This window comes from Haliaeetus albicilla, chromosome 32, assembly GCF_947461875.1.
Source record: "Haliaeetus albicilla chromosome 32, bHalAlb1.1, whole genome shotgun sequence".
Classification (NCBI taxonomy): domain Eukaryota; kingdom Metazoa; phylum Chordata; class Aves; order Accipitriformes; family Accipitridae; genus Haliaeetus; species Haliaeetus albicilla.
In genome coordinates this window covers 433,526-445,682 of record NC_091514.1, presented here as the reverse complement: position 1 = coordinate 445,682, position 12,157 = coordinate 433,526, and the positions used below count along the sequence as shown (strand labels likewise).

The following is a 12,157-nucleotide window of genomic DNA, read 5'->3' as shown; positions in this document are numbered from 1 at the left end:
ATCCCAAGTGGACAAACACTGAGCATCTCCATGGTGTGAATGACCATGCTGGGTCCCACAGGAATCCCTGTTTCATGAAGGTGTCACGTCAGGGAGCCGAGAGTAGGGGGGGGCCACAGTCCTGCGTGAGATCCCATGCCCAGGACCACTTCCACCAGCCCTTCCTGAAGGGTTTTTGGTTGTCCTTCTTCATTCCAGACCCGATGGCACTTCAGTTGGTAGATGGCCCACACCGCTGCGCTGGGAGGGTCGAGGTGCTTCATCAGGAGGAGTGGGGGACAGTGTGTGATGATGGCTGGGACCTGCAGGATGCCGAGGTGGTGTGCTGGCAGCTGGGCTGTGGGGCAGCAGTGGCAGCCCCGGGCTTCGCTCACTTTGGCCGGGGACGTGATCCCATCTGGCTGGACGAAGTGAACTGCACAGGGACCGAGTCCGCCCTTTCCGAATGCAGGGCCAAGCCGAAAGGAGTTCACAAGTGCCACCACGGAGAAGACGCTGGTGCGGTGTGCTCAGGTAGTTGCTGTTCCTCTGCTGATGAGCTCCTGGGGGGGTACCAATACTGCAGGAGCTCCAGGACCGGTTTTCCTTGTTTATCTCTGATGATGTTCTTTCCACATGGGAATCCTCAAATCTCTGAGCCAAGACAGATGCTGAACATGTGGGGATTCATCCTCCAGCTCACATCCAACACTTGCTTTCTCCATCACTAGGTCTAGCACCACAAGGTGACACCTCTCTATCTTCCCATTTCAGACCCTACTGACGTCCGGCTGGTGAACGGCTCAAATCGCTGCTCTGGGAGAGTTGAGGTCCTGCACAACCAGCGATGGGGAAGTGTGTGTGATGACAACTGGGACCTGGATGACGCAGAAGTAGTGTGCCAGCAGCTGGGCTGTGGGATGGCTGTAGCTGCTCCACCCAGAGCTCAGTTTGGGATGGGGCACGAGCCCATCTGGCTGGACGATGTGAACTGCACTGGCACCGAGGCTACCCTGTCTGAGTGCAGGGCCAGACCATGGGGAGAGAGTAACTGCAACCACCAAGAAGATGCCAGCGTGGTGTGCCAGGGTAAGCCACCCCATACCCCATCGTGGTGCAGCTCTGGAAGGAGCAAAATGGGCACATGGATAACTCAGTGGTTAAACACCTCCACTCTGCTCACATTAAGCTTCTTGCCTCTGTATAGGAACCAATTTCAGGTTGTCTGAGAGCAGCAGCTCCCCTTGGCCACCCTGAGGACTTGCTGCCAGAAGAACAAGTGTCCATCCCCAACCACCACCTTGCTCTCCCCTATAATGGCTTAACTGGTCCCTTGAATCTGCTATGAGCATCCTTTCCTTCTTCATATGGGCATGCTGCTAATGTGGCATGTTTTGTCACTGTACTGTAAAGTCCCTTGAACCTCCCCTCTACCTTGGGTCCATCTTGTCTGGTTGGACTGCCAGGACACCAGCATCTCGTGCCACTTGCGATGCACTGGCCTCCTGCCACCACTCCAGTTGGAGGTGGGTCTCCCATTCAGCCCTGTGTCATGGCTGCCCCCTCCTCATGGGTTTCTTGGGTGCCTGAGGGCACATAAAATGGGATCAGATGCCCATGTTTATGCCAGTGACAGTCTCCACATTACCTTGCAGGTGGTCACCATTTGAGGACCCATATTCCAATGCATGGGCAAGAAACATATATGTGTTTGACCTCCACGTGTCTTTCATAATTCCAGGTCTAGCTCAGCTCCGGCTGGTGAATGGCTCCAGCCGCTGCTCCGGGAGGGTCGAGGTGCTTCGTAACCAGCAGTGGGGGACGGTGTGTGACAACGGCTGGGACCTAAATGATGCCGAGGTGGTGTGCCAGCAGATGGGCTGTGGGGTGGCTGTGTCAGCTCCAGGCTCGGCTCATTTTGGGCCAGGGTCCAACCATATCTGGCTGGGTGAAGTTGAGTGCACAGGGGCAGAAGTTACCCTCTCCGAATGCAGGTCCAGGATGGAGGAACCCATTAATTGCCACCATGGGGAAGATGCTGGTGTTGTGTGCTCAGGTAATTTTTATTATTATTATTATTTGAATGACATTATTCAGGGGAGTGTTGGGCTGTGTGGCTGGAAAGGTGACTTTGCTGGTGGCATGGTCTCCTCTGAGCCTGGGTAGCACCAAACCCCATGGAAGAGCTCAGGTCACTCTTCTGCAGAGGTCTGACCGCCTTGTTCAGTGACTGGTCTTGCTGATGAAACCCTGGGGATGTGGAGGACCCAAGCAACCTGAGAAATGCTAAGCACAAGAATCTGAGCAAAGCAATGAGAGATGCGCAATCAAGTCTTCAAGGGGAAGGGAAGAAAGAGGTTTTACTTAGGGACCTAGAGGGTGAGATGTAGAATTTGTTGCAATCCAGAAAACCACCAAAAGCTGCTGGACTGAGAGCAGGGTAGGAAGAAGGGACCCATCATACAAAGATGCCAGTGGTCAGGAAGGGAAGAGTTTTACAAATTCCACTGCTTTTGTTCTTTTCCAGCAAACATGTCTGAATTTTCTCTATTTCAGCAGTTTTCTTATTTTAGTTGACATTAAAGCCTAGCTTTAAATACCCAGCGTCCCTCTGGTGTTGGGCAATGTGCATTAGCCACTACGAGCAGTGCAGATGTGGAAGGAGACCTCCAAAATGGTGACTGCCTTGTCCCATTTCAGACCCCCCGGCATTGCGGCTGGTGAACGGCTCAAGCCTCTGTGCTGGGAGAGTTGAAGTGCTCCACGAGCATCAGTGGGGGACCGTGTGTGATGACAACTGGGATGAAGAGGATGCCACGGTCGTGTGCCGACAACTGGGCTGCGGGACGGTGGTGTCAGCCCCTGGTGCAGCTCAGTTTGGGAAAGGGCGCAATGCCATCTGGCTGGATGACGTGAACTGCACAGGGAAGGAGGACACCCTCTCGGAGTGCCTGGCCAGGCCATGGGGGACACACAACTGTGACCATGGGGAAGATGCCAGTGTGGTGTGCTCAGGTAACGTGGCCGCTATTGGTTTGGAAAAGGGTCTGAGCATGCCCCAACCCTGGAAAAAATCAAGGTCAGGTTGGATGGGGTTCTGAGCAACTTGATCTAGTTGAAGATGTCCCTGCTTATTGCAAGGGGTTGGACTAGATGACCTAGGGTCTAGAGAACAAGTCTTATGAGTAGCGGCTGAGGCAACCAGGGTTGTTTAGCCTGGAGAAAAGGAGGCTGAGGGGAGACCTTATCGCTCTCTACAACTACCTGAAAGGAGGCTGTAATGAGGTGGGTGTTGGTCTCTTCTCCCAAGTAACAAGTGATAGGACAAGAGGAAATGGCTTCAAGTTGCGCCAGGGAAAGTTTAGATTGGATATCAGGAAAAATTTCTTCACCGAAAGGGTTGTCAAGCATTGGAACAGGCTGCCCAGGGAAGTGGTTGAGTCACCATCCTTGGAGGTATTTAAAAGATGTGGTGCTTAGGGACATGGTTTAGTGGTGGCCTTGGCAGTGTTGGGTAATGGTTGGATTCTATGATCTTAAAGGTCTTTTCCAACCTAAATGATTCTATGACCTTTAAAGGTCCCTTCCAACCCAAACCATTCTATGCTGGTGTGATCTCCCTGCTCCAGCTTGGAGGGTGCACGCCTGTGAGTGGCTCAGGAGGCAAAGACAAGGATGTGCACACTGGAGAGCAAAGATGGGCTTTCATTCAGCCCAAGCTGGGTCCTATGTTTGTAGACCCCGCTGGAATCATCTTGAGCACCACAGCCAACAATGTCATCTCAGGATGGGCGTTCCCAAGTAATGCACTCAGCACAAGTTGGAGGGGAATGATCCTGACCATAGGAAGTGTTACGATAAAAACCTTTCAGGAGGAAAAGCCACAGCATGGGGAATATCCTCATGGCTGAACTGGGAAGATGATGGCCATGGTTAGTGTTGGGAAGACTTGTCCCAGCATCCAGCCTTGCCCTTCTTTTCCCACCTAACTTCAGACAAACCTCAAAGCTTCTGTGGTCCCCTCAAGGCCAGTGGGAACATAGAGGTATCTCCATGTTCTTCTAAGAAGGATGTCTGTGTCCAGTGAGTTATCCAGGACTGGATGTACTTGCTTAGGAGCCACCTGGACTCAAATGCAGTCTCCTTCGGGAGAGTACCACATGAGTGGTAAATCCCGCAGGCATCTCTGTCTTAACTGGTCACTCAGGCTTCTTTGAGGAGAGAAATGGGTAACCATGGGATGTGGTTTGCAGAAGGGACCATTCTGCAATCGTCCAGCCCTGATAGGGCCCACTAGGAATAAGCCGCTCTGCAGATTGCCCTGGTTGCAGCAGTCAAGAGTGGTGGCACCTTGAATGACCTTGGCTTCCCCAGCAGTCCACTCTGGAAGCATAGACAGTCATGATACATCAGAATATGCATGGATATGGGCGTTGAATGGCCATGACCAGTGCAAAGGTGCTACAGCACTGAGGGGACCATGCCTGATGGTGACAGGGTCTTAGCAGAAGCTTTCTTTTTATCTCCTTTCCTGAATCATACAATCACAAAACATTGTAGACTGGAAGGATCTCTGGGGAGCTCTCGTCTAATTTTCCACTCTCTATTAGACCAACTAGACCATGTTGTTCATGGCCTTGACCAGTGAAGATGGGAAAGTCCCCAAGGATCAAGATCCAAATGCCCTCCTCATCTCTGTTACAATATTTAACCAGCCTCATGGGAGAAAAGAGTATTTTCTGCTGCCTAATGGGAATTTGCCACGGTGCACACTGTGCCCATTTCCTCATGTCCTCATTATGTCTGTTTATCTCCTGAATTAGCTCTGGATGAAGAGATGTTTGCTTTCTCTCCACAGGCTATGTTACCGTCAGACCTCCACAGCCTCTGCCACTGCGCCCATTGCTGGTCTTGATCATCCTTTCAGTCTTGATGCTGGTCTGCGGGGCTCTTCTGTACCAGAGGAGGAGGCGAATGCAAAACAGGTCTTCTAATTTCCCCCAAGGTGAGCTCTGCTGCGGGTGAAGAGGGCAACGGAGCTTGTAGAAGTAGTGCATGTTGGAAACGAGTTTTATTCAAAACATTGATGTCAGCAGAGTTGGGACAGAAGGTTGTTTTTTTTTCCCGTGGCTTGTGTTGGAAGGAACTTCCTTTTCTGGTTTGACCTCTTCTCTCCCTGTCTTTTTCCCCTTTCTTTCTTTCCACTATTCCCCTTTCACTTTGACACCATCTTCCCTGCTGGGTTACAGACACACTGGGAGGTGGGACAGCCCTTGAAGCCTCCTCTAACACTGCCTGCGCTTCCTTCTGCTGCCTATGCTGCCTGTACATCAGACAGGAGCTCTGAGCAGAGAATGGCTCTATGGGTTCCTAGCTCCCTGTTGGCAAGATATGTTCCACCTTTAGCCCAAGGGGTGAGAAAAGACCAGGAATTTTGTCTGTTCCTGAAGTTTCAGGGCTGTGGTAGAGACTCTTGGAAAGTGGGGTTGAGTGGTTGGGATTGCCTGTGTCGAACATCTCCATGTTGTCTTGTTGAATGTCCATCACGTTGATGAAGAGTACTGTGTGGACCAAATGCTGGATCAAGGGTGGTTTCTGCAAAGCAGGCGTCATGCCTGAGTGCTGGCAGGGACGATGGTTGTATGCCCTGTGCTGCTACCATTGTAGGCCAAGCCAAAGTGATTTGTGCTGTCTCCAATGGAGCAAGCATCCTCAGTCTTGTTAAAAGGGGGAAAATTCAGGCTGTGTGGAGCAAACTGTTGACTGAATCACCATGCTCTGCAGGTTCTGTGCGCATGGAGGAGCTGGTTGTCTCTGACACGTACCTCTTGATGCCGGGAGAAGAGCAAGCAGCAGCCAAGGTGGCTACTGCTGGGAATGCTGACAACAAGAGAGCTCAGCACAGCCTGTGACCAGCCCAGACCTAAAACTCCAGTGATGCAGCTCCATCCCAGCACACAGCTCTTTCACCAAGGGCCCAGGACCACCTCATCTCTACAGAGCTAGGTCACTACATCCACCACCCATCTCCATGCCCACCTTGGTCAGTTAACCTGAGCGATACAAGGCATGACACATACTGTGTGGCACCAATGGCCTGCCCGCAGAAGATATTTGATGCATAGAAATTTAATTTTTTTTTTTTTTTCAAATTTCTCTTTCAAATTTTTTTTGGTGCATTTTTGAAAATAAAAACATTCTGTAAGACTTGAGCAGTGTTTTAATCTTGGAGGGTTTTTTTCTTCTTTTTTTTATAGCCAGTCAGCGGAGGCTGCAAAGTTTACCCCAAAGTATATGCCAGGGGCTTGTTTCCCTACAGTGGTTAAGTTGAACAGTTTTGCAAACTGCACCTGAAAGCTCAGTTTAGGCCTCATGCAGATATTTATAGAGCCATCTGAGATGCCCTAGTTTTAGGACACTGATATGGGACTGGCAAATGTGACAAAGGACCTACAGCTCAGTAGATGTATCTGTATGGCGGCTAGTAGATTTTGCTGATCTCTTCCATCTGCTGTATTCCCAAACACACTCCTGTGCCTTGTATCCTTGGACATCAGACTCCTGGGTTTTCTCAGAGGTCAGAGGCTTCTTGTGAAGGGCTTGGAGGGCATGGAGGTGCAAGTCAGCCATGCAGAGGAATGCTGGCAGGAGGTTTAAGAAGCTCTGGTCATAGAAATAAGCACTGGGTACCACTGCGGCTCATGCCAACCCAGGTGGTATGGGACTACGAGCAGCTGAGCAGCCCCCTGTGTTGAGAGGATGGTCCTGCTCAGGAAGGACCAGGAAAATAGAAAGGTAGTCAACCAGAGGGAAACAGACTGAGTGATGTGATAAATACGGTGGCTGTGGTGGGGGAAAAGCGTGAACATCTGTAAGGCAGGGGGAAGAGAGGAAACAGGGGATGCATGCTGGGTCACAGGGGCTTCGAAGATGAAGGTTGGGAGCGCCCTGAGAGGATTGACCAAGCTGGACAACAGAAGATGGTTTGCACAATGTGTGGAAAGCATCTGCCAAGGGAAATGAGGAGTGCACAAAAAGCCCAAACGGGCCAACAGCTTGGAGAACTAATGAGTAAAAGCTGATGCTACAGTATGCAGGACAATTGCAAAGGAGGACCAGACAAGACTATGGCCAAGTCCATGGCTGTGGTATGTATGGAGGAGTGTTGAAAAATAAGGCTTGCGAAGGTATTCTCTGAGTAGGAACTCTTTGTGTTAAACTTGTAGTAAGCCTTGCGTGAACATTTCGTAGTCCAGTTGATGGTGATGTTGGGAATTTTCATTTAATACCTGCATGGATGTGGGTTGGTCCTGGGCTCTATTGCACTAAACAGGAGTTGCCTGAGGCACACACTCCTTAGTTTCTGCCACTTTTCCAGGTCCTATGCTTACTTTTCTGCTGTTCCCTCAGTCTGAAGGTCAACGGCACCAGTCTTCCTCGTGCAAGGGGGCTTGGCAGTGGGTTATCAGGGATCCAAGCTTTTTCCTGGGAAAAGTGTGATGTTGATGGGATTTCTTCATCCTCCTCACCTTCTATTTTCAGATTCACATGTTTTCTGACATACCTTCGCACTTTGTTCTTCCCTTATCTGCCTGCAAATCAATATTGCACCCAAACCAACTATATATGGGGCTTTTTCTCTGTGTTGGGTACTTTTTCTTTGTTACTCCTAAAACTGTTTTTGTCCAGATACAGGCCTGCAAGCTGACGATCGGTGAGCTGCTAATAGCCTTGGGCTTTCCAGTGCGCCCCATCTCTCATCATCCCATGCCTGTCCCCTACACTGGCTTGTGTGTTTCCACTTCTCTAGACTTCTGCTGTAACATCATCTTTATATTTCTCTCCGGGTTTGAGGGCCCCAAGGTACCCCTAGATACACTCCAAGGGCTGCTTCTGGAGGGTGGTAGGGGCTACAGCAGGGCTGGATCCTTCACCTCTTATCCAGTCTCCCAAAGCTATCTCAGCAGGTCTTGTCCCACCAGGCACCCAGGTCCTGGCACCATGACCTGGGGTATGCAACACATGATCCCTTTCGTGCTACAGGAACATCCCTTAGTCAGCTGAAATATACCTTACTTCAGGCACTTTGAGATGAAAACATACATCAGATTAATAGTTCTGCCTTAGGCCACAAGGACATCCTGTGCTGACCCCTGACTGCCTTGGTCCTGCTCTCTGCTAAAGAACAGGGCAACAGTCATTCCCCAAATGACCCTAATGAGGGTAACGGAGATACACACAGCAGGTTTTGCAGAGTTAGCTTTTCTTTCTTCTCGTTCCTAAAGCTGTGGCCCAGGGTTATGCTCTACCACAGAAGTACAGTTCCCTTTTCTGCCTTTTCCTGGCATCATTTAGAGGAGTTCAGCTCCAGGGTCCTCCCTTGCATGGCTGGGTGGTCATCTCAGGCTACTGCAGAGCCTCCTGCTCCTTCATCTTCTCTGCAGATGAGCTGTTCTGGACACATCCCTGGGTTGCTTCAGTTTGATGCAACCTGGATATTCGATCAGGGATGCTTGGTTGGCTCCTTGTGGAGGGCTGGGAGGTGAGACGGGAGATCCAGCCACCAATGTGGTGGGACAGGCAGTGCACCCACCACCCAACACCTCCTTGGGCACTAATTTTGACTCTAAAACCTGTCCATTCTTCAGGTTGTGTTTAAAGCCCATGGAGGCGGCAAGAAAGCGTTAGGAGTGGGGTAAAGCTCTTTTTAAGGGTATAAAAGGGATCTGGGTAGCTGAGCGCATGTGTCTAATGGCAATGAGGGACGTAGGGCACCCTTGCAAAAAGGAACTGACACCCATGCACAAGTCTCTGAAACATCCAAGGTTGGGGTGTGCTGGTCCTACATGCATTTTCCAGTCTGTCTCTCCAGTCCCTTTTAGTGTCCTCTGCAAATGGGCCCTGGGGGTAACTCCAGTCCATGCCCTGCTGCCCCAGGACACTGACACTTCTGACCCATCAGTCACGCTGCCTTCATGTGGTGATAAATAAGGCAATGGCCCTTGCTAACAGAGTTAATTCTTCATGGGCTATTCATTTTTGTGTCTCTTGAGTATCATTGCAGTGATGATCCCCCGGGAGGGAGCTCCTTTGGGAGGCCCTTGTGGGAGGTTCAGTATGGAGGACACCAAAGGATGGGAAGATGAAGGTATGGTGAGGGGTGTCAGTGTCTGGGCAGGCAGTGATTTGCTTCATATCCTCCTCCCCAGTCATGACCACGACACTGAGCACAGCTTAGGTCCCTCTCCAGTACCACCTCCTCCCTGCTGTCAGCCCTGGTGGGGCTGGACTCTGCCCCTGGAGGGTCTGCAAAAGCAGCTACGACTGCTTGGCTGCCTGTGCCAGATCCAGAACCACAAGGATCCTCAGGGGCTCTGGGGCGGATCCGAAGGGCTTCCAGGGCATGTGGCAGCCCAGATGTCCAGGGATGGTGCTGGGGAGTCCTACAAGAAGGGGATCAGGTGTTTTGGATAAAAATTTTCAAGCTGTGCACTTCCTCCATCCCTGTTGGGGCTGATAGATTTTCACCAGCTCAAATTATTCTGTGGGATCTCTTCTTTACCTTTATCTAGACAGAGTTTGCAACAAATTAATTTATTGTTGAAGGGGAGGATGAGAGATTTTGGATGCTTCAGATCAGCGGAAGATGCTGAGATGTGAAGGCCAAGGGGTAGCACAAGATGAGTCTGCATTGCATCAGCCATGGTGGGCTGAACCATGGAGATGCTGGCATGTGCAGACCTCAGTCATTTGCAAAGACCCAGAGTGCTGAAGCGCAGATATCTGTGCTGGGCTGCCATTACAGTCACTGGGAGCAGTCAGCAGATTAAAACGAGCCGCATGAGAAGATCCTGATGGCTTCTCTCATCTTTCATCGCCGCCTTGCAGAGAACAGTTCGCAACACACAGCACCTGGAAGGTGCAAGCAAGTTTGGAGACTGTAAGGCAGTCACAGGATAGTGTTTCCAACTGCTTGCCCTCGAATAATAAGGTGATTTTCTGCCATCTAGCTACACATCCATGCAATGCAATGCAAGGAAATTCATGGTGCACCATGTCTGGCTTTGAGTGTTTTCATCTTCCAGTAGGCAGCTGCAAACAAGTATTCTGAAATCATCATCTCTGTGTGCTGCAGCAGCCAAAAAACCCCAACAAAACGTTGCATATCCTAAGAGCACTGACAACAAGACAGGGGGTATAATTTTGCTGCAACATACAATCCTCATTCTTCCACACCTTTTGCAGTGTGTGTAGTGCTGGTCACCACATCTCAGGAAGGGTGTACTGCACATAGAGCAGGTCTAGAGAGTGCAGAAAGGGCTGGGAGCTTCTGGAAGCTGCTGCCCCAGGGAGGGTTGCGGAGGCTGATGCTGTCACCTAGTTCAAAGAGAAATTAAGCAAAAGCATGAATTATGCATCTAAAAGTAGATGCTAAAGGGAACATGCTTAACACAAGAAGTCTAGATGTTGGGAGGTTGGAGGCCATCAGAAGTGGCCTGGTTTGCAAGTTGACCTTGTCTCCTGTGCCACTTATGGTATGGATTGGATTGAACACTTCTCAGATCCGGTAGGAAATATTGTATAACTTATCTTTAGCTCTTACTTCAGAGTTAAAGTAAAAGTTAAAGGTAAGTTATACAGTGATCTCTTGGCCAAATACTTAGTCAAGATGGGTATCCCCCAAACCCAGACTTCCTTCTGTGTCTCTGCTTCACAGAACCCTTAAAAATGGGTCTGTGGGAGATGTCAGCAGGGCTTGCAGTCCAAGACCGTCCAAGCAGTGATGCCTGCAAAGCTCTTGCACCCTCCCACCACTGAGAGCATGAACACGCAAACCCTCCCTTTTCACTTGCACACAACAAATGCAGTGAGGGTTACATTTCAAAATGCAGCTGCTGGGATAGCAATGCTGAAAACGGAACATGGTTTGGGGGTTTTTTTCCCCTTTGTGTACTGCCTTACTGTCCTGGTTTCAGCTGGGATAGTTAATTTTCTTTCTAGTAGCTGGTATAGTGTTATGTTTGGGTTCAGGATGAGAAGAACATTGGGAACACACCGAGGTTTTCAGTTGTTGCCAAGGAGCGTTTACATTAAGTCAAGGATTTTTCAGCTTCTCATGTCCAGCCAGCAAGAAGACCGGAGGGGCACAAGTTGGGAGGGGACACAGCCAGGACATCTGTCCCAAACTGGCCAAAGGAGTATTCCATACCATGTGATGTCATGCCCAGTATATAAACTGGGGGGGGTTGGCCTGGCGGGGGATTGCTGCTCAGGAACTAACTGGGCATCGGTCAGCGGGTGGTGAGCAATTGCATTGTGCATCACTTGTTTTGTATATTCCAATCCTTTTATTATTATAATTGTCATTTTATTATTGTTATTATTATTATTTTCTTCCTTTCTGTTCTATTAAACTGTTCTTATCTCAGCCCATGAGTTTTACCTTTTTTTTTTCCTGATTCTCTGCCCCTTCCCACTGGGTCGGGGGGGGAAGTGTGTGAGTGGCTGAGTGGTACTTAGTTGCTGGCTGGGGTTAAACCATGACACTTACTAGCCAAAAATGATTTGTTTACCCTGGACATCAGTGATTTCCACTTTTCCATCATGCATTTCACACCTTGCAAGACTTCACAACCCAGCTCATTACTGTGGTGGTGCATTTCTTTCCCCCTCTCCAGGCTGATTTACAAACTTGGGAAGGTTTGCTGGGCCTTAGCATAAGTGCAATGAGTCGGGCAGTTAAGCGACCCTTGACTGTGCCAGGAACTCTTACACAGTGTCGTGGTTTAACCCCAGCCAGCAACTAAGCACCACACAGCCGCTCACTCACTCCCCCCCCATCCAGTGGGATGGGGGAGAAAATCAGGAAAAGAAGTAAAACTCCTGGGTTGAGATAAGAACGATTTAATAGAACAGAAAAGAAGAGACTAATAATGATAATGATAACACTAATAAAATGACAACAGTAGTAATAAAAGGATTGAAATGTACAAATGATGCACAGGGCAATTGCTCACCACCCGCTGACCGACACCCAGCCAGTCCCCAAGCGGCGAATCCCTGCCCCCCCCCCACTTCCCAGTTCCTAAACTAGATGGGACGTCACATGGTATGGAATACACTGTTGGCCAGTTTGGGTCAGGTGCCCTGGCTGGGCATGAGAAGCTGAAAAATCCTG

General features: G+C 49.9%; 1 protein-coding gene across 1 annotated transcript in view; it reads left to right on the top strand.

The window, feature by feature from the left end:
• Nucleotides 1-12,157, top strand: part of LOC104314536 (scavenger receptor cysteine-rich domain-containing protein DMBT1) — a 52,134-nt gene that overhangs the window by 10,391 nt on the left and 29,586 nt on the right. Inside the window, exons 9-17 of the mRNA XM_069774778.1 lie at nucleotides 199-513; nucleotides 754-1,068; nucleotides 1,721-2,035; nucleotides 2,680-2,994; nucleotides 4,838-4,984; nucleotides 5,764-5,888; nucleotides 7,669-7,693; nucleotides 7,790-7,842; nucleotides 8,628-8,674. Coding sequence (XP_069630879.1) covers nucleotides 199-513; nucleotides 754-1,068; nucleotides 1,721-2,035; nucleotides 2,680-2,994; nucleotides 4,838-4,984; nucleotides 5,764-5,888; nucleotides 7,669-7,693; nucleotides 7,790-7,842; nucleotides 8,628-8,674 — 1,657 coding nt within the window. The remainder of the gene's footprint in view (nucleotides 1-198; nucleotides 514-753; nucleotides 1,069-1,720; nucleotides 2,036-2,679; nucleotides 2,995-4,837; nucleotides 4,985-5,763; nucleotides 5,889-7,668; nucleotides 7,694-7,789; nucleotides 7,843-8,627; nucleotides 8,675-12,157) is intronic.